The sequence below is a fragment of the Lepisma saccharinum genome, chromosome 25 (genome assembly GCF_977018435.1).
Source record: "Lepisma saccharinum chromosome 25, izLepSacc3.1, whole genome shotgun sequence".
Lineage (NCBI taxonomy): Eukaryota > Metazoa > Arthropoda > Insecta > Zygentoma > Lepismatidae > Lepisma > Lepisma saccharinum.
This window is the reverse complement of record NC_139253.1, coordinates 23,201,430-23,223,218: the sequence shown is the minus strand read 5'-3', so window position 1 is coordinate 23,223,218 and position 21,789 is coordinate 23,201,430. Positions and strand designations below refer to the sequence as shown.

General features: G+C 37.2%; 1 protein-coding gene across 1 annotated transcript in view; it reads right to left on the bottom strand.

The window, feature by feature from the left end:
- The window catches only part of LOC145978896 (cilia- and flagella-associated protein 91-like), a 49,278-nt gene that overhangs the window by 911 nt on the left and 26,578 nt on the right, over positions 1-21,789 (bottom strand). Inside the window, exons 8-13 of the mRNA XM_083111837.1 lie at positions 20,296-20,478; positions 17,460-17,606; positions 13,257-13,435; positions 12,177-12,323; positions 5,536-5,757; positions 1,970-2,118 (exon numbers count right to left, since the gene is read on the bottom strand). Coding sequence (XP_082967963.1) covers positions 1,970-2,118; positions 5,536-5,757; positions 12,177-12,323; positions 13,257-13,435; positions 17,460-17,606; positions 20,296-20,478 — 1,027 coding nt within the window. The remainder of the gene's footprint in view (positions 1-1,969; positions 2,119-5,535; positions 5,758-12,176; positions 12,324-13,256; positions 13,436-17,459; positions 17,607-20,295; positions 20,479-21,789) is intronic.

The following is a 21,789-nucleotide window of genomic DNA, read 5'->3' as shown; positions in this document are numbered from 1 at the left end:
CCTTCACATTATACAGGGTCCAGCCCCTTACTATAACTAAAATATTCTTACTTGGGTTAAAAACTGAGGCTATAAAGGCACTCAGCACACATAAGGACAAAAAACAGGACAACAAACACACACCCCTACAGAGGATTATACTGGTCTTAGATCCAGATGCCAGAGCCTCGTTAGTCTGCAAACTCTAGTCCAGGGTGTACTACGTTGGAAGGGTCCCCTTACACCCCTATTTTAGCAACTTTCTCAGTCACCACTAAGCGTACAATGTGCCACCAAAGGTTTTTAATTTTAGTCTCAGCTTGAACATGTCCCTTCATAAATTTCATTTAGGCATCATTCATTCTCATCTTAAATTTAAGAAAAAGCACTTACAAGCACAGAAGTCACTTGTAAGTGTCTTTTCCATTTTATTTTTTTATTTTGGAATGGTGGTTGTACAAACATCCAAATACATTTTCATTCTTATTATCTCAATTAGTCAAAAAGTGGCAGAGAATGAATGCAAAAGAAAAAAATACAAGTCCAACATTTCGGATCACGTGACATGCAATTGTTCTAGTCTGTCAGCTGTCCTCGCATGAGAAAAACAAATCAAGTTACTCTACCCTGCACTATTTCATGCTGAGTGTCATCTGGGTGGAAATGCACACTAAGACAAGCTGCTGCAAGGTGACTGAAAACATTGTAAACTCTACTAACAATCTCACCACTGAAGGTCCTAGATTCGAGTCCCAACCTGGGCATGGATGTGTGTTCTTACATGTAATCATTAGAGGCAGGCATATTTAGTTTTGACGGATACACAAAATGTGAAATGGCACATTGTAATGTCCACTTTCTTTGTTTTTGAAAGGTGTGAGGTGTATTTTCCTACCAATTTTGTCACAAAATGATGTAAAATGAACTGCAAAATGCGAAATAAATATTGAAACGAAATTTAGAGTTTATTTACCAACACAACGCTTTCTGAAGTCTGAATCATTCTGTCAGTCATGCAAATCACGGAAAATTGATTAATTGCACTGTAAATATTTGAGAAGCAAAAATTGACTCCTTCCCTGAAATAAACTTAATACTCTGATAACTACATAAATGTACAATCATAAGGAAAATCTTGAATTTGTGTAATAAGTGTGGTTTTTAAAATCAAATTTAAGGTTTTATTCTCCATTTTAACACTGAAATGCCATTTTATATACCCCTTTTGATTCTGAAATGTGCCCAGTTTTTGTAACGAAATATTGATCGCTTATTCACCATAAATATGTGCTTCTAGTAATCATCCTTACCATTGTGAGAGATTGAACATTAAATTAAGTACTTAGTACGAAGAAAAGTTGAAGTATAGTTAGTATTGAATTTTCTAATGTGCTTCTGTATTAATCAAGTTACTATTCTTGAAGAAATAAAAACTTTTATTGGTTAATATGGGGTAATGTTCAGCAGTACTGTTCTCTACCTTTATCTCTCTGCCCATTGGTCAACCGGACCTGACCTCCAGGATAGAGAGTAAAATCTGGTATGGCTAAGGTGAACATGCCCCATTTTAGTGTCAGAAACCTTAGTCGGTATAGTCAGAAAGCAAAAATGTGTTGGGATTTGCCATATGCAATTGGTCTTATTATATGTTAAACTTCACCAATATATTATGTCAATTAATTGAACAAAGGCTCCAGTAGCTCAGCAAGAACTAATTTTATTTTGTATACGGTGGAACCTCGATTTTACGTTTTTCAGGGGACTAAGCTGAAAAAAACTTAAAATGCACGATAATGTAAAATCGGAGAAAATTTTAAAGCATTTTGCTCTATTGGGACCATGAAGATTGAATGTATAATGTGGGAAAATGTAGAAGTGGGGAACGTAAAATCGGGGTTCCACTGTATAGCCCATTGTAGCCTCTGAATGTGCATGAACAAGTTTCACATGTTACCCACATGTTATGTATATAAAATATAAATGTACTTACTTTTTATGCATTTCCTCAACCGTACTCTCTATCTTCTTAGCAACTTTTCTGACATGTGCATGTGCATTTTCTTCCCCAGTACAATCTAATGTATCTGTTATTACATCTTCAAGAAACATATCCACTGTTGAGTGGTGAATCTTTAGAATCTGTTGATGAAAAAATGTATAAATAAATAATGTACATAAAATACCATAAAATGTTAGTCATAGTATATGCTCCAAATATAATTCCATTAAAAAACATTACGTTTTGGCAAATGGTGTTTTAGTATTTCCAATATTCTGCTTGATCAAATGTTGATCACAAGTATCCCAAAAATATGAATATGTTTTCACATCACATTACACAAACTTCTGATTAGCATATAATAGCATAATGTGAACTTCAAACACACATGTAAGTCTGATACAGGTGATTGAAGCTATTACAGTGTTTGGTCACCCTTTTGCTAATGATCAAATTCCATCATATTTGAAAACAATTAAACTGCAACATAAACCTGGGTCATGGTATTATCAGCAATCATTTGTAGATAATGTACGAGGGTTGGGGCATAAGTCATGACAACTTTTCTCCCCCGCAAATATGCAGTGTTATGTTGTCATGGAGAATGATGGCATATTCCCGATCAGGACATAAATGTTTCTGTGGCATTCTCTGACAGTTTGCTCATGGAGAACAGCTTTTTCACATAAGAATGCTGTTTACACCGAGTAACATCCGTACTTCCCACTCCCATTTAGTCTTAATGTACTTCGACAGATGACTCACTTTTTGGGATGCAAGATAATACTCATCTTGTAGTTGCTATGACTTCCTTTTTCTTTGTCAATGTAACCTTTTGTGACTACCTGCATGCCTTTGTTCTACACGCACGTAGAACAATACTTTTTTAATGATTTTTTTGGCACTTCCCTATCAACCCCTGGTACACATTACCTGTGTTGTTCATAAAATGTTCAGTTCCACATGGTGTCTTCTTCCATTTGTATATTTAGAATTTTTTGCTGGTCCTGCATTCTTGCGGGAAATAAAAGTCCACACAAATCTAATTGCATTTGTATGAAGGTGGAATGTCAAAAATTTTACTTCCTGTGAAAGTCCTTGCCATTTTCATCAAAATAAATTAAACATCAACTTTCTATGACAAACTCTACTCATTCAATGCTTTTCTTTCTGTATATACTCGTATTTGAAAAGCCAGATAATTCCTTTGTGGCATCAATGAAATGTTGTATGGCTTAATTGTAACCCTATTGAGATAAGAAATAATAATAATAACATAATTCAGTTATCCAGACAATTCAGATATCCAGATAATGTGGATATGAGAATATCCAATATCAGGATAGAAAAATTATCTGATATCCAGATAAGATTTTATCTGGATTTGGCCATCGCTAATTTTAACAGAACGGAAATGAATGTGCACCTTATGTGAAAATGTAACTAATTCCCTTGAAGTCTCTTATTTTTAAATGCAGCACAATGTCTGTTCTAAGGACTTGTGCTGCGATGCAGGCGGTTCCCACATTTTTCTTAACGATTTGCCAACCAGAGTTTCTATGATGGTTCTACACAAAAGAAATAATGTTAAAAAAGTAATAACTAGAGCCCGGAAGTTCAGGCATTTATTTTCGTTAAAATAGGCAGGCAAAAAGGCATTTATAATGTGGGAAATAGGCACTAAAAATGAAAAAAAAAGGCAACATGAACCGAAAAAAGGCACATTTGGAAGTCACTTACTTTTATCTATAATTTCTGGCAAAATGTTAAAATCTACATTGGGAAGAGCATTTCAATTTTCTCCGTCTTGATTGCACATAACTACAAGGTGTTTTTTTAAGTTCTCAACATTCATTGATAGTCATCTGTCAGAGAGAATGTTTTTCATAATAGAAAATGATCTTTCTACTTCGACAGAAGTTATTGGGGCATACATAAAACAAGCTGGACTAGTTTCGGTAACAGCATTTTCACCTTTTAGAATATCACATATTGTTTTCAATTGTTTTAAGTCCTCCTTTGCACTCACTACCTGTTTGCACTTTTCCGCAACAGCTTCTAGCTTTGTAATTGTCTCTGGCAATGCACCATAATGTGCAAAAATAAACAACAGTTCATTCTTCAGTTCTGAATAGCACAGGAATTTTTTTCACTTCACGAATTGAAGCCGCTTCATTTTCTGGAAGAGCATCGATCACCTCACTATTTTTTCAAGGTTGTTAGGATAATATAAGCTGCTGATATCCAGGTTCCCCATCTCGTCAAGACTGGTTGCGGAGGTAAACTAAGTTCAGGTGCAACTTCCTGAAATTTTCGGGTTCGAGAGGGAGATTTCAGAAATATCTTCTTTGTGTTCGAAATCAACCTATCCATTTCTGGGTGCAACACTCTAACTTCTTCGGCGATTCTGTGCATTGCGTGAACTACACATGTGATATGAAGCATGTTCGGGAAGAGAATTTTCAATGCTATGGCAGCCTTCTTCATATAGGGAGCTGCATCACTGTACACCATCTGGCCAGAGCAGAAGTAGGGAATTTGAGAATAACTGAGCTATTGACGAACCATTGGCTCTCTCTAGTTGTTCTGACGTGAGAAGAAATGACGAGGATTCTCCGCATGTTGGTTCCATAGTTCCTACGATGACGTTGGCTATGTAGCGTCCCATACCGTTAGTACTTTCATCTATTGAAATCCAGATCATCTTTACAACAACTTCAGCACGAGTTCTTCGCAGAGCTTCTTTGTAGCAGACGCTTAAATATGTTTTCCGCAGCTTAGATTCCGACGGCACCGTTTCTGTAGTGTATTTCTCCAGGAATTTCCTCAGTGACTTGTTTTCCACTTTCCAGAAAGGTATTCCTGCTTCCATGAAAGCTTTGCACAGTTCAAGAGACAACTGAGATTGCCTGTTGGATGAAGTGCCCACTGTTGAAATTAGTGATATCTTCTTCTGTCCGATCATTTTAGCAGCTGCAGTTTATGTTTTGCTGTTGACGCATGCTGAGATATAAAGTATTTTTTCTCATGGTTGATTGTTTTTTCACATATCTTGCAGAGAAGAATAGTACCGTCTGTCGAAAATGTGCAGGTGTTCAGCAACAGATTTTCAGCAGTCAATCATGCACAAGGAAATGTTAACCAAAAGGCAATATCCTAACTCAGCATGAAATACTTTTTCCTCACACTTTTCTCCTTCAGCAATGTTGAAACATACCTGAGTTTAATATTACTTAAATAAGGCGAAAATTATTCACATAGTAAACGGAAGAAAAATAAATGCCAACAACGTTTTCTGGGGGAAAAACAATTTATATACACACATTTTTTAAAAAAAAAAAATTGTCAAATTTCATTGAAAAAGGCAAAAAAGGCATTATAATTAAAAATAGGCACTGGGGTCTCAAATAGGCAAAATAGGCAAAATGAAAAGGCTTCTAAAACATTCGAAACCACATAAAAAAACGTATATCCGGAAAAATTTTATCAATATATGCAATAGATAAAAAGAGGCATTTTGCCAAACTTCCGGGCTCTAGTAATAACAAAATACTAACGTGCTTGAATATTTCATCATTCTCTCTCCTTTCCCTTTCTTCCGCCTGCCTTCTGCCAGCTTCCATTGCTTCACGTGCTTGACGCTCTCTTTCTGCTACCAAGGCCATTGCATGGATTCTCCGTTCTTCCTGCAGCCTCACCAACTCCTTGGTTAAGAAGTCCAGCATCTCTCCTATTGTTTCACCTTCGATATTGCTCATCACTTCACTTAACTGTTCATTCTATAAGACAATGTAAAATATTAAAAATGCACAAACAGTAAAATCAAATGACATTACAAGGGATACTGACTAAAATCACCTTTCTCAATATAACTCAACTTCATATATGATATTCTTAAACTGGAGCAACAGAACTTTAAGAGACAGGTGGCTTATCAGTGCATCATGTCACATCACTGCTGCTTTCTGTATGTCTAGACTGGGTCCTGCAACTTCTTTACAAGTAGTACCCCCAGATGTCCTCGCGATGCTGGGTCAACAATGACATTTTTGAACCTCCCTCTAGGTATCAAACCCCCGACCATTCATACCAAAGCTATCAACAGTAAACCTACTTCACAAATCACATTTCATTACCCTACTCAGGGTGTCTACCAAAACAACAAATCCAAAATTCTTGACTTTTTCTTGACCTTTTCCCCCCTTTTCTTAACATTCATTTAATCACCCCCTACTTACGTATAGTTGGTAATTACGAACATAAATATTTTGATTCAATGAAAAAACCCTACTACAAGGCCAGTTAAGATGAAAACTGAAGCTGTACTTTAACAAGAGATTTAGACTTGCTTTAATTATTAACTCCTTAGGAAAATATTTGGACCTAAAAGGGATGAGGAGACAGGTGAGTGGAGAAGGTTACATAATTTAGAACTACATAATTTGTATTCATGTCCAGATATTATTAGAATAATTAAATCAAGAAGACTTAGGTGGGCAAGCCATGTGGCAAGAATGGGAGAGGAAAGAGGAGTTCACAGGATTCTTGTTGGGAAACCTGATGGTAAGAGACCTGTAGGGAGACCAAGACGAAGATGGAGGGACAACGTTGAGATGGACCTAAAGGAAATCGGTAGGGATGGAAAAGAGTATATAGATCTTGCTCAAGATAGGGACAGATGGAAGGCCTGTGTTGCTGCAGCCACGAACCTTCGGGTTTAAGATGGCTAGAGAGTTAGTTAGTTAGTTAGTGAGTTAGTTTAATTATTAACGCTTCAGACTTCATCCTGGATGGGGAATGGCCACATTACTTTATTTAATACTTTTACAAAACTGCACGCATACAAGAATATAATTTTTAAGAAACAAAGTGAACAAATCTTAACCACAACTCAATACAATTTTAGATTTCCAAATATTCAATTTTATCAAGTCCCAGAGCAGGTATATAACAATGTAAATTCACTATACTGTAAAAAATAGCAAAAAATCTTGACCACAAGCATATTGTAGACTATCTCTTGACTTTCTTGACCTACCTGTTGATTTCTTGACTTTCTTGACTGGTAGAGACCCTGCTACAAAAGGCAGGTCATAATATCAGCAGAGAAACCAAGTTCAACAACACCAGCCATTGATGAAGTCAAGCAATGGAATACAAGTGACATCTGGCCTAATTACAGTAAAAACTTTGTTAATCCGGACCCCGATAAGCCGAACTTCACTTAATCCGGACAGGAAAGGCAAAAGGCAAAAAAAGGCAGAATGCAAGGTTTTGAATGTGGCTAGAAGTTAACAATCGCATTCGTCCTATTGCATATTCGAATAATATGCATATCGCGTACGTACGTACTACATTGTATGCACAGTACGTATTGCTTTACAATTTACTGTACTGTATAGTGTAAATATACCATAATAAACTTGTTTTGTTGCTATAAACGGAGTTCTATTGCACTTTCTACTGTTCTTTTAGGTTATTTCAGTTAATCCGTACTTTCGTTAAACAGGTCAACTTATCCCCCTCATTAGTCCAGATTAACGAGGTTTTACTGTATATTCAACAGGCAGATTAAGATAAAAATTTACACACAATTTCTGTCATTTTATAAGATATACCTTATATTAAATCTAAACTTAATCTTAATTGAATGGTTTATTTCAGAAACCCCCGCCTCCATAAATTTGCATGTTGAAAAAATCAACAAAATCTACCCTTCTTTGTCTAGTAAGGTTGATACATAAAAACAATTGAAGGGTAGAGGGAAGAAAAAGAAGTCAATTTTCTTTAGAGAAGTAGTGGTGTCATTTCCTGTCATTTGGATGCTGTACTGGAATTTACAACATGCTTTCTTTTGTTCCATACATTTGAAGCATATGTTTTTTGTACCTTTCCATTTACATGTTCAGTAAGGTTTTGCAATTAAACGTTTATTTTTCTGTAGTTTGATGAAAGTTGACCTACCTGGGTTTTTTCCCTTCTGACTCTTCAATTTAAAGAAAAACATTAAAAACAATATTATGGGATATATACATATTGCACTATACACACACAAAAAAAAATTGATTGATGTAGGGATTTAAAATAAATGATATAATTATTTGAGTAGCTAAATGCTTCTGGATGGTGGGTGGTAAGTAAAGACTAAAGGTAAGTGTTGGCTTTCTTCAGGTATATTTAACATATTTTTTAAATTTCTTTTTCTTTTAACTCATATGACAACATAAATACAGGGTAATTCAAAATGAATGGTGCAACTTTACACAGTGATTATGATGTTACTATGTATGATACAAGGCATCATCAATAGAGAGAAAAGAAGGGGGTGCAGTTGCGCAACCACAGGGCGACAATGGGCATTGCGCCTCCCAAACCTTGAATGGAAATCAAATCTAGGGTGGCAAGGGGGCAAACATTGAGGTAAAAACAAAGCAAAACTCGTAGAATCTAAGAGTAGCAGGACAAAAGGATACGCAAGATGGAATTAGTTTTCATGTCTGTCTTGCATTATTTCTTCCAGATGGCCAAGAGCACCTGCAGGGGGCACAAAGGGGCAATTGCCACCCTCGATATCAAATTTTATAGAAATAAAAATACATTTCGTAAAAATTTTTTGTTCGCTTCGCTTCCATTGTTTCCTTTTCTTACAGTCTTGTCAAGTTCAGAGCAATAGCTAGGGGATGGCGGCAGTTGGCCCTGGACACCGAATGATCTATATTAAAGAAAATTGTAAAAGAGGAAGGGCGCCCCATGAAATTTTTTGTGTCGTATTAAATCAATATAATATGCATTTACCCATCAGTGCAATGAAACTAAAACAGTGAGACAATATGAGGTTTTTCTTTTCTGACTGAACTTTCATCAAGGCTTTTGCCCCCCCCCCCCCCCCCTCCACTCCTAATCAGAGGGTCTGTGCATGCCAATGCTCGGATTATTTCTATCTTTCACACAAATGTTGTTATTTAAGCACAAGTTAAATACATTTCTTCCTAATACCAATATCTCACAACAATAGACAAGAATGAGTAATTTAGTCTTTGTTATATATCCGTAAACTAAATCTTCATTTAATCATTTTATGTGCAAGGGCAAATATTAATTATTTTATAAATCAGTTTCGTTATTTCTTGTCCTAGTTTAATATTATAACATTATAGCAAAGCAATTCCCTCTCGCTTTCAATAATTTAATGTTATCCTATTGGCTGTTTATTTTAGGAGTGGGGAATGACGCTACGTGTATATGGCGACGTCAAAAGTTCCACGTTGGCATTCTTAATTGTTGCCAACCTTAACCAAAGCTCACTATCGCTAAATAGCATTAATCTGACATATACATTATCAGCGTTTCTTGTGTTATTTTTATGGTATGAGTTTGTAGCATTGTAAGAAAGAACAAACTGTTATGCTGTGCCTCGTGGCTGGGTAAGCAATTGAGGTCTTGCTGTTAACGTATTCCGTCGTGACAAATTTTACTAATCACTCCCTTCGAGTGAGCAGGACCCAACATACTATATTTTTAGCTTGTGCGAATAAGTATGTACGCGCGTGATACGTGATTAAAGTTTTTGGACATTTAAATTATAAAATATTTGAATTTTATTTGACGTGATTTTCTGCAATTCGTTGGTTACCTTCCTGGAAGATTGGAGATCGCCTTAATCCCGATCCCTGGGTGAGAACTCGTGGTTCCAATTGACTAGCCAAAGCAAGGAGCAGAGTGTTTGCGAATTCGTGGCTCCACACCCTGGAGTTACGATTATGGTGGCACATTGCAATAATCGAGTACTTGCTATGCACGAGACAGCAAGCCATTGTCAACAGTTTCGAAGGCACTAACAAATCACAGTTGTAACTTTGGAAAATCTTTCAGAAGGGTGAAACATATGCATTACTACCGAAACACATGCAGAAATGTCTTTGCACCATTGTGATTGAATCAGTTCTCGATAGCAGCAACACACAATTTGCCTTCTACTGGTCATTAGCCATCTTGCGACACTGGCGATCCTGGTGCAGAATTGGCTAAGCAGAACAAGCCTGCTAAGTGGGAATAAAACTTCCAGAGCTTTTTCTTTATATTGATGCCTTGCCTGATTTTCTATCATAAATAGTAATTCATGGTGGTTGCGGTAAACGCGGTTTAAAATTACTTACGTGAAATTTAAAAGATTTCGTAATTCCGCGTTGCACAATTTAATGGTTCAATCCTATTAATTTCGAAGATCCACTGTCTTCATTCACAAAAGGGTACGGCGTTTGAAGCGGAGATGGTACCGCGTCAGTACATTGTTTGTTCCCGGGCGGCGGTGGTTGCGATTTTTCCCGTTCGGCAGCACTGGCGCGCACATCTTGGTTTGCGTCGTCTGCTTCCTGTTGTCCGGTGGCGTTGCCAGTTGGGGGTTGGGGGGCTGGGCCGTGTTGCTCGGTAATGTGCCGTTCCTGTTCCCCACGTGGCTGGAGGGGGGTCGAGTATGTGTATAGCATCTTTTCTTTTTCAGGTCGGGGATCTTTCTGAGGACAGGGTGCCAAGTTGGGTGTGCTTGTCCATTGTCCAGGTTTAGTGCTGGTTTCTGCTGGATGATAGCATGGGTTTCTTTGATGGTGTTTTCTATGACAGAGCCGGTTGGGTGAAGTATGGATATGGAGGAGATGGTGTGGTTAGTGGAGTGGAGGTGTTGTTCCCTTTCAACGGTGAAGTTTATGTTGGGATGTAAGGGAACAAAATGGCCACTTCAACTTTCTCGACCTCAGCATCCGACGACTCCAAGACAAGTTCGTCACATCCGTATACAGAAAACCAGGTTCGGGCACCCAGTATATCCATGCAAAATCCAACCACCCACCAAAACAGAAAGCTGGAGTATGGATGAACTTTTACAGAAGAGCCTTCACACACAGCTGCACAGAAGATGACCTGCAAGATGAAATAGCGTGCGTAACGGAAATAGGCCTAAACAACGGTTACACCGAGCGCCAACTATCCATGTGGTGCGCAAAAACAGAAACCCAGTTCAGACATCCAAAAAACAGAGATAACCCGAACCAAAATCCTAAACCCAAATGGATCGCCTTTCCATACCACCCCACCACATCTGGAAAATTTGCCAAGGCCCTCAAACCCTTCAACATCCGAGTAGCACACAAACCCATATCCCAAATCGGAAGGGCACTATCCAACTTCAAGAGATACTACCTACCCAAACTTGCATCCCCCGGTGTCTACAAGACCACATGCCAATGCCACAACACCTACATTGGCAGAACCATCCGCACCATCCAAGAACGGATTAACGAACATGTAAAAGATTCCAAAAACGACACACCTAAATCAGGCCTCTCCCAACACCTCCACTCCACTAACCACACCATCTCCTCCATATCCATACTTCACCCAACCGGCTCTGTCATAGAAAACACCATCAAAGAAACCCATGCTATCATCCAGCAGAAACCAGCACTAAACCTGGACAATGGACAAGCACACCCAACTTGGCACCCTGTCCTCAGAAAGATCCCCGACCTGAAAAAGAAAAGATGCTATACACATACTCGACCCCCCTCCAGCCACGTGGGGAACAGGAACGGCACATTACCGAGCAACACGGCCCAGCCCCCCAACCCCCAACTGGCAACGCCACCGGACAACAGGAAGCAGACGACGCAAACCAAGATGTGCGCGCCAGTGCTGCCGAACGGGAAAAATCGCAACCACCGCCGCCCGGGAACAAACAATGTACTGACGCGGTACCATCTCCGCTTCAAACGCCGTACCCTTTTGTGAATGAAGACAGTGGATCTTCGAAATTAATAGGATTGAACCATTAAATTGTGCAACGCGGAATTACGAAATCTTTTAAATTTCACGTAAGTAATAAATAGTAATGTCATAATAACTGTGCAAAGTTGCACCATTCATTTTGAATTACCCTGTATTGTTACAATTAAATGGACTGAGTCTTAACTGATAGCACGTCAACCCTGTCGACTTATGATCTTGATCTCACTACTAAGGGTTCCAAGTTCAAGTCCTGTTCTGGGTGTCTCTTGTGGCTATTAGAAATCATAATTGTTAATTACAAACATATCTTGTTGTTAGGGCATCATTTTTATGTTTTAGGGAATATTTATGAAATTTTTAGGTTGTAAGTGTATTTTGCATATTTTGCTCATAAAAATCCCATTATAAAAGTACTAACCTTCCTCAATGAAGCTATATATTCTCTCTGGACATTCAGTACTTCAAACTTCTCTCTGGTGCGCAATTTTCTACCAGCTTCCTGCAAGGCATGAGTACTGCGCAGCTCTTCAATCAGTTCTTGGCATCTCTTTCGCCCTTCATACATCTGAAAGATAAAAACAATTTATTCACAAAATGATTGTGAATACAATATTCCAAGACTTCCAAGCAAGTGATGTAAGTGACATGAGAATATATGAGGGTATTCCAGAAAGTAAAGACCACTTGACTGCAAAAATAGAACAAAAACTAATAAATGAAAAGTTTTAATCAAGAACACCATAACTTCCACAATTTGGCATGTGAATTCTATATGGTGACCTTGCTTTGCATTTAGAAACTTTTTCGGTTTTTTTTACTCATGGAGTTTTTTTTATTTTTTGGTCATTTCAAAAACCAAACCAAAGATTATCAATGAACATTCCACCAAGAAATTGGTAGGTACTGAGCCAACACATCACTGGACTATCTATTAACTTTAAATAGGCATCATTCACCTGTATGAGTGTTACGTGCAAACATTCTTTACATTATGTATATAACAGGCACTTCCTACATTTCAAAATGTTATTGATATTATTTAGTATTTTCGCATCAGCACAGAGAAAAATTACAAAATGACAGTGCCAACTTGTAATACACCTGCAGAAGCACTTTCCAGATAACTAATTGTAATAGCAATGTGTTAATTGTTAAAAGCAAATTGTTAACTCTCTACAAGAACTTTCTTTTCTTCATCACCTTAAAAAGTGCATGCCTGAAAATCTCCCATTGAGTATTACATCATTAAAAGGTTCCATCTGCTTAAGGTTAAAAATTCTAAATTCTTCAGTGTCTGAAAATCTTTCATTTGCTCAATGTACTACACATACATCTTTTGCAAAAAGCCACAATATAGTACATGAAAACGTTGAACAAATTAAAGAATTTCAGCCACTGAATAAACAAAATGTAAATTCACCTTAATTTAAATGTGAACTATCATAATAAAAAACTAATAATTACATAAAATACACTTCGGTTATAGTTATATACATACTGTAACTTGTACAGCCCTTCCTTTAATAACTTTCTGTAGCAGCACACACGCCTGATAGAAATCTTCCTCCCAGTCCGGTATCGCATCAACTGAAGGTGTAGGAGGGTGGGGAAGAGGCTTGTGGAACCTGGTGATCAAAGCAAGTGGTTTCAGAACTTCTGTTTCGCCCTCTCTGTAAGCTGAAATAAAAATTGAAAGCATATGTGTTAAGCACATATTTACTTGATTTGAGAATACCAGCCTTTGCAGTGGAGCAGTTAGCATAATACGCTCTAAAGCCAAGTGTCTTCAGTTCAAACCTTAGGTATAGATATTTTTCATTGTGCATATTCCATAAATTATTTCATTGGTTCATCATTCATCAGAGAGTCTACTGAACAGTAATTCCTTGAACCCCAGGAATTATTGGCACCAAGAATTCTGCATGAATTTTCATCATATACATTGAAAATTGAAGTACCTTGCCGTGGCATGTTCTCCCACGTTATCTGGTTTATTGCCGATAAAACCAACTTTATCCCATATATATATAAATTGCCGCAAAATTTGAAGATATTTGACTTTCATTTTTGTTTTATTTGCATGGCAGCAATGCTTTACAATAAATATGTACAATAAATAAGAATTGTTGCAGTAAACTAGGTTAAGTTTTCAGAATACACCACAAATTCAAAACACATAAAATTGAGACATTCAAAAAAGATGTTCATGTATGGTTATCAACGTTATTTTGCTTTTACTTTTACCTAGGAAGTAGAGGGTATTCTTGAAAATATTTATTGCAAAAATTAAGAAAAAGAAGAAAAAAACATCAATTCTTGTTTTGTAAATGTCGCTTGTACTTTATAAGATCCAGTAGACATATCAAACCATGTGATGGCGTAAAGTCCAAGATATCTAATCTTACTGAAATTTGCTGGCCATTGACTCATCGATCACACATATTATTAATTATTCACCTTCATGTCGGTAGCAGCAGGCACTGTTGTAGTCAGAAGTTCTTTGAAGATATTTTAATTTCCTTAAATATTATTTTGTATAAATAATAAGATTCCTCTGTCTTTCTTATGGTATGTGAAGTGCTTTGTATTTTCTGCCACTTCCATGGCACATTTTGAGTAATCACGATGATTAGATGAAATTGATGAAGGGACACTCACAAAGAACATTCATCCCAGGTTGGGATTCACACCCAAGAACTTTGGTGACCAGATTGAAAGCCAACCAGTTAACATGCTTGGCACTGAGCTGGCACAGTTATTACCGTTAAAAAATGTTATTTTTAGCCTTAATTTTTTTTAAATCTTGACCCTTGAACCTGGAATTTTAGCCATGACAATATATTTTAAATTTCCCAATATTTATTTACTAATTTATGGTATTATTAACAGTGAATAGGGAAATGAATGCTGCTTCTAACTGTAGTTGGAAATTTTTAATACAATGATTGACAATTTTCAGTTTTCCTGAAATAATCCTTCACATTTATTCAAGAAAAATATTGCTCTACACTTGTTACTAAAAAATCAAGTAAACTGGATGAGTGCAGCACAAAGGATCCATTCAGGACATAACAATTTAATGGAACTGTTCAGAAAACATTTATTTGTGTATTTCCCTATGGTTTAAATCTATGTTAGTAATTGTAAGCTTTTTTTATTTTTCTCTGCAATGACATCAGAGAATCAATCACATTATGGTACTATATTGCAAACAACATTATCTAGACATGCAAATCTTGAGTAAGTCACAAAGTGCTAAATAATTTTTCCTCCATATAAAGAACATGCATACAAACAACAATGCAACTAGGTCCAACAAGAATGATAAATCTACAAGGGTCGTTCAAGGTTGACCAGGATTTTCGTACGTAAAAAATCGATGAATAGCCGGATCATGATGAAACGTGCAGGTGACGTAATGTATTCCTTTGCGAGTAACTAGCGCCCGACATGACGTATTTCATGCATGCGCAGCAGTTGCAGCGAACATGGCGGCAAGCAGTGTGTCTGTGGCTGTGGAGCAGCGGTGTGTAATCAAATTTCTCGTGAAGGAGAAAGTGAAACCAGCTGAGATTTTCAGACGATTGCAAGCACAGTATGGTGAACAAATGATGTCGCGGACAAGAGTGTACGAATGGTGTGAGCAGTTTCGCGAAGGACGGGAGCTGGTGACAAATGAAGCGCATGGACACATTCGCCCGACTGCAGTCACACCAGTGAATATCGCACGTGTTGAGCAAATGATTCTTGAGAACCGGCGAGTAACAGTATGGGATATTGCTGCCGAGGTGAATATCAGTGTCGGGAGTGTTGAGACAATCATTCACGACCACTTACGCTTCCGCAAAATTTGTGCAAGGTGGGTTCCCCGCCAGCTGACATTCGATCAGAAGTGGACATGCAGGACGGTCTGTGAACAGCTTCTGAATCGGTTTCGAACAGAAGGTGATGAATTGTTGCAATCCATCATCACTTGTGATGAAACATGGTTGTACAATTCAACCCCAGAGACCAAAAGACGCAGCATGGAGTGGCAGCATAAAGGTTCCCCGCCCCCCAAGGAAAGCAAAACGCAGCCGTCCGCTGGAAAGATCATGGCAAGTGTCTTCTGGGACATGAAGGGCGTTATCCATGTGGATTTTCTGGACAAAGGGAGCACGATTAATGCCCAGTATTACTCCACATTGTTGAGTGGTGCTGTACGAAAGTCCATTCGCAAGAAAAGACCTGGGATGTTGTCTGGAAATGTCATTCTTCTCCATGACAATGCCCGCCCTCACACGGCCAATGTGACAACAACAACTCTGGCCGACATGCGCTGGGAAGTTCTGCCCCATCCCCCCTACAGTCCGGATTTAGCCCCCAGTGATTATCATTTGTTTGCACCCCTTAAAGACCATCTGGGAGGGAAGAAATTCATGACAGACGAAGCACTGCGGAGCGATGTCCTCCAGTGGCTACGACAACAACCAAGTTCTTGCTACGCCAAAGGAATTCGGGAGCTGCCAGAACGATGACAACGGTGCCTCGGCGCGCACGGAGAATACTTTGAAAAACTGACATAGTTTGGTGTTTCTTCTGCTACCTATTTCCTCTGCAGAAATAAAAGTCCCGGTCAACCTTGAACGACCCTTGTATTTTACGATTGTCATAGAAACAAAATTATTTCCTCTAGAACATGGATGAATCAAATCATATTTTGGTATGCTGTAATTGTAAATGAATTGGTTCACCCATATTCTGGATGAAAACTGTTCCACCAGTTATTTGGAGATTTTTAAAACTGTGCAAGAAATTTTGAAAATGTATGTACAGTGTTGCTTGCATTTTCTGGCATTTGGTTCGCAGGATGTAATGGAATGAAGAAAAATAGTAAGCATGCAAATTCTTTTTTAATGCAATATATTTTAGAAACTGTGACAAATATAGTAATAGACATGACATAGCTACAGTAAGCAAGCAAAGTATTGCGTAAATAACTATGGCATTGTGATTAGCCAAAAGTGACAGAAAGCAACATAAAATCAATACTGAAAACAAACTGCAATTACTATGCAAATTACAGTGTATAACATACTGGACAATTGCAAAGGCTAGACAAATTCTTCGTTATTACAAGTAAGTCTATGAGTGGCTGGATAATTTTTTGAAGAATATACAAGGGACAGTCAAATTAAACCTTAAAAGTGGTTATCCTGTAACTTGCCAACTGTGATAATCATAGTTTGAAGAGTAGCTGACAAGTGGCAGCATCTAAGGGAGATATCAGACAGAAGCGACAGACACACGTGTCACTTGGAAATCAACAATCAGAAATAAATGTAACCTTCCGAACAGAAGTGACACAAGAAGCTTCACATGTTGCTTGGACTGGGTCTTTTTTCTCAATTATATGCATCATGTCGCCTCAGTCTGTTGCTCATGTATGCAAGGTGAATGTCTTGCTTTTTACTGCAGGAGTCCATGTCGCTTGTCACTTGCCACCTTGCTGTGTAATCCACATGTCACTTGTCGCCTGATGCTTGTCAACTGCAGCTTGTCGCTTTGGTCTGAAAGCTCCCTAATAAGTAAAAAAACTCACTAACTCTGCTTGTAAATTTTTTTAAAAAAATGGTCTGATAGTTCCATCTTATACATCAGTAGGTTTTATTACATGATATACATTCAAATAGATCTATTATGACCAGAGATATTACTTTACCTTTGAAATCTTGATAAATTTTTGCCAATCTTGCTGGAGTCCACCGTGTTTCACGTACACACAATTCATCTGTTGGTTTGGGCTTTTCATGTTTTATCACCTTCACATCAGATAACCACTTCTTCTCACTCTCCAAAATTCCTAAGCCTGTGAGACAATATTGGAATGATTATTATTATTATTAGGACATGAAAAGCAATAATACATACTATAATGGTCATTGTTTCTTTGTTAAGGATTAATTCTACTGCAAATTTCAGGGTGGAAAAATGGAACTTCCTTACAGAAGAATAAACTTAAATGCTACAGGGGATGGACAAAAATATGGAAACACCACGACATCGGAACGGGTGATATCGACACAATTTTTCCACTTGAAATCGGATGTGGTGCAACATTCTTTTGTTTTGCGCCATGAGATTGGACCCTGTCGGACAGGTAGGAGTCGACAGTTGCACTGTAGATGGCATGCAGTGCAGTTGATACTGAATCATGCCCGAGCTGACAGTGTTTCAAAGAGGACAAATTGTTGGTCCCTGCCTTGCAGGCACCTCTGTTACCAAAGTAGCCATGTTATTTGGTATATCAAGAGGGACTCTATCCAAGATCATGATGACATAATAGTGTGTCCGGAAAGACATCGTCAGATAAACACCTGCATGGACGAAAATGTACACTGAGTGACAAAGACAGAAGGATTGTGACCATGTTTTGCAGAAGAATGGTGCAAGATCCATTATCCACCATCCAGGACTTGTATTTGTCCATTTCTTGGAGACTGCAGGTCGTTTTGGAAGCTAAAGGCGGTCTTACACTTTATTAGCTACAGCATTCCGGCTTTTCTTCGCAGATGTTGTTTCCATATTTTTGTCCATCCCCTGTATATTCTGCAATAAAGTTCTTCCTTATTATTCCTTCCTTATTCTTCTTATTGATATAATAAAATACCAGGTGTTCTAGTTGTTTATTTAGTTTCATTTAGAATGCTGATAAGTGTCCAAGTATGGATTTTGACAGGAAACTATAAATGATATGACTTGCTAATGCATATCATCCCAAGTAACCACCACCAATGGGCCAACGCCATTTTTTACGTGGGAAAGGTTGGCTTTATGTTGGTTGACCAATTGACGTTGGTATTACGTTGGGCAAACGGTGGTTGCCAATGTTTGCCCAACCATGGAAAAGTAGAAAAGTGAGTCATAATCAGTTTTAAAAACAACTTTTCATATTCGGGAGTATGCTGTAAATTCTAGTGTTACATAAGTGTCATGCAACAGTGTTTCTTTTTGAATATTTCAGTCACAGCACATACTGGAAATATAATATATTTTTAATGAAAGTATTTTTAACTTGCAGTTACTCACCAGTCCTTTGTCAGCTGCCATGGATGAAAGATGTGTTGGGAATTGCTTATTGTTGTCTCTTTAGCTGTAGTAGAACAAGAACATTCTAACATGTATTACTGCAAAGGTGGTTAAACGAATGTTATGTTCAAACTAAATTCCATGAAAGGTGGAAAACTAAGTAAACTCTAGAAGGTTTTTGTGCTACCATTTGAAGGTATGGTGCCTTGAAAACAATGATACCATGTGACTGAGAAAGTGCTGTGTATTTTTTATTAATTTCATAAATAATTTGTACTATTGTTTACATTTGGCCTCACAATAAATTATGTATATATCAGAACACAAACCTATCCATTCTTTAGTTTTCAGTACGTTGAGCCAATGTAAAACCATATGTTGGCCCAACGTAAAAACCACACGTTGGGTCAACGTTGGAACCACGGTCAAAATTACCATTGCCCAATGGTATATTTTTACATTGGGGCAATCATTTTCAGTACTGTTGGGGGCCAACTACTTTTGGTTACTTGGGATTGATGGCTTAGTTCCAGAAACAAAGCATTTTGATTTATTTTCACATTAAGCACAGAATTTTTCCTTGTGTCGCTGTATTTGAAGAGAATTACTAAGTTTAATTAAGTGTTATGAAAGGTTATCGCTGAGTTTATATTTTAAGTACACCCCTGTTCACATAAGGTGGCACATTTTATAAGTAAGTTGCCAGCCAGAGATGGAGTAGGAAGGAGTAACAGGGCACTGCGTTGTCTTCTATCATTTTAACCTAGTTTTTCTTGTATGTACGCATTGCTTGCATTATAGAATTATTTTCCTGTAGTTTACGGTTATTACAAGCATAAGAAAACAGTTTTTCTTTGTGACGTTTCAGGAGAACACACGCTCCTTTCATCAGACATTTATTTTCATTTTGACTCATATTTTCATATTTCAAAATGAAAATAAATGTCTGATGAAAGGAGCGTGTGTTCTCCTGAAACGTCACAAAGAAAAACTGTTTTCTTATGCTTGTAATAACCATAAACTACAGGAAAATAATTCATTTTAACCTAACTTACCTACACATGTTTTAAACTTTAACTATTCTTGTCTTATCTCCTGATGAAGCCACATGATGTGTTGAAAGCTAGAGGAAAACAGTAAGTACTTACCAAAACTGAACTTAATTACTTAGCGAAATGATGGCATGTGGTGTAAATTATGCCCTATCTATATTTTGTAAGGTTGTACAGTTGAAGTATGTGCCACTTTATCTGAACAAGAATGTTTTTCCTTAGAGATTAAATTTATAGCCATAACTACTACTTTTGCTGCTTGTGTTGATGAAAAATTTTATAACACCAAAAGAAATGGATACATGAAATGTATCAATATTTTAGATTGTGGTTAATTAATTTATATATATGGCTTAGTATTTCATGACTGTTGTATTATTTCAAATTATAATAATCTGAAGAATTACTTTAACATACCTTTGTAATGGGTCAAGAATTTGCTCTTAAGATGTAGCTTTTCATGTCTCCTGCGAGCCTGTTCTCCAAATCTGAGTTGTGGAGCATACAATGCATCAGTGAAATCTGTATATTCTTTCAAAACATCACTCTTTTTGAACTTTCTTGTTACACCTCTATGTTTAAAGGATAGTTTCCTCAAATCTGTAAAATGGAAGGAAACATTTATCTTAAATAAAAATTAGATGAAAAACACAAATAAATTCATAATGGCTAGTGTACATTAATATTTGTTTTATTTTAAGTTACTTTCAGTAACTTTTGGATAACCACAATGATAAGTATGGATGGAGATGAAATGAAACTGATAAAGGGAAAAATCACACTCATGGACAGAACACAGGACACAAAATCCCCCATACTCCATTCATCAATTTAATCATATCATCACTCAACTCCATCTTCGCAAATTAGCCAAAAGTGGCACAAGAAGCGAAGTAAAATAAAGCAATTCAATCAATCGTAATGAGTAAGAATAGATTTTGCAAATGGTAGCCAACGATGTAATTAAAACTCAAACTAAGCTCAGTGGAACAATGGTTCTGACGATCAAGGTCAGTCAAGCAGCTTTCCATGAGCAATGTGATCAATTACTGGAGCAATGTTATGAGGCATTTTAAACCAGAGTCCACTATTATCTATTTGAAATACTCCCCAAGTATCCTTATGATGCTGGGTCAACAATAAAACTTTGTTTCCCAATAGGGATTGAACTTAAGACTGTTCTTTCCAAATGGTCTTACTTCTGCTATGCAGAAGGTCAGTAAGGAAATGACTAGTGCAAAAAGAATCTCTCAAAATGATATCACATGTAATTACAGCTCTGCCAAACTTCCAACTGAATTTCAACATAATCTGTAGGAAGGTTGATAAGTGATAGCAAATAATACCAATACTCAGAATCCATGTAAAATAATAAACATTTACTTTGGCACCCTCCCCTTCCCCTACAAATAACTGTATACAACTAAAGTTCAAATCACAAACCATGAGACCTTCTGTAAACAAAACCACCTGCATGCAGAAAGCATTGCAAACTCATAGAAGTAAAATAATCCACACGAAAATCCAGCGTTGTTACAGGATTCATTACGTAAGGTAAAACAATGGCCAATTTGTAGTATGGGATACGCTGCCGCAAATGACGTCTCACTTTAAACCCAATGCTCTTTCTTTTTTTACTTATTGCTTCACCTTTATGGTTAACTCTTTGCATCAGTAATAATTTCCCATAAATTTGGCTTCTTTCTTGCATGTGAACTGAATATATTTTACTTACATTTTTTTAGACAAAATGATATAACATGGTAATGTATATTTCTAAGGATGATATAGATAGGAGTGTATTTGAAATTTGTTTATAGATTTTATGTAAATTGTATCTTATGTAAATAAAATATATAATGGGCATAAACAGCCATATGCATTGCTGTAAGTCCAATAAATATATTGATG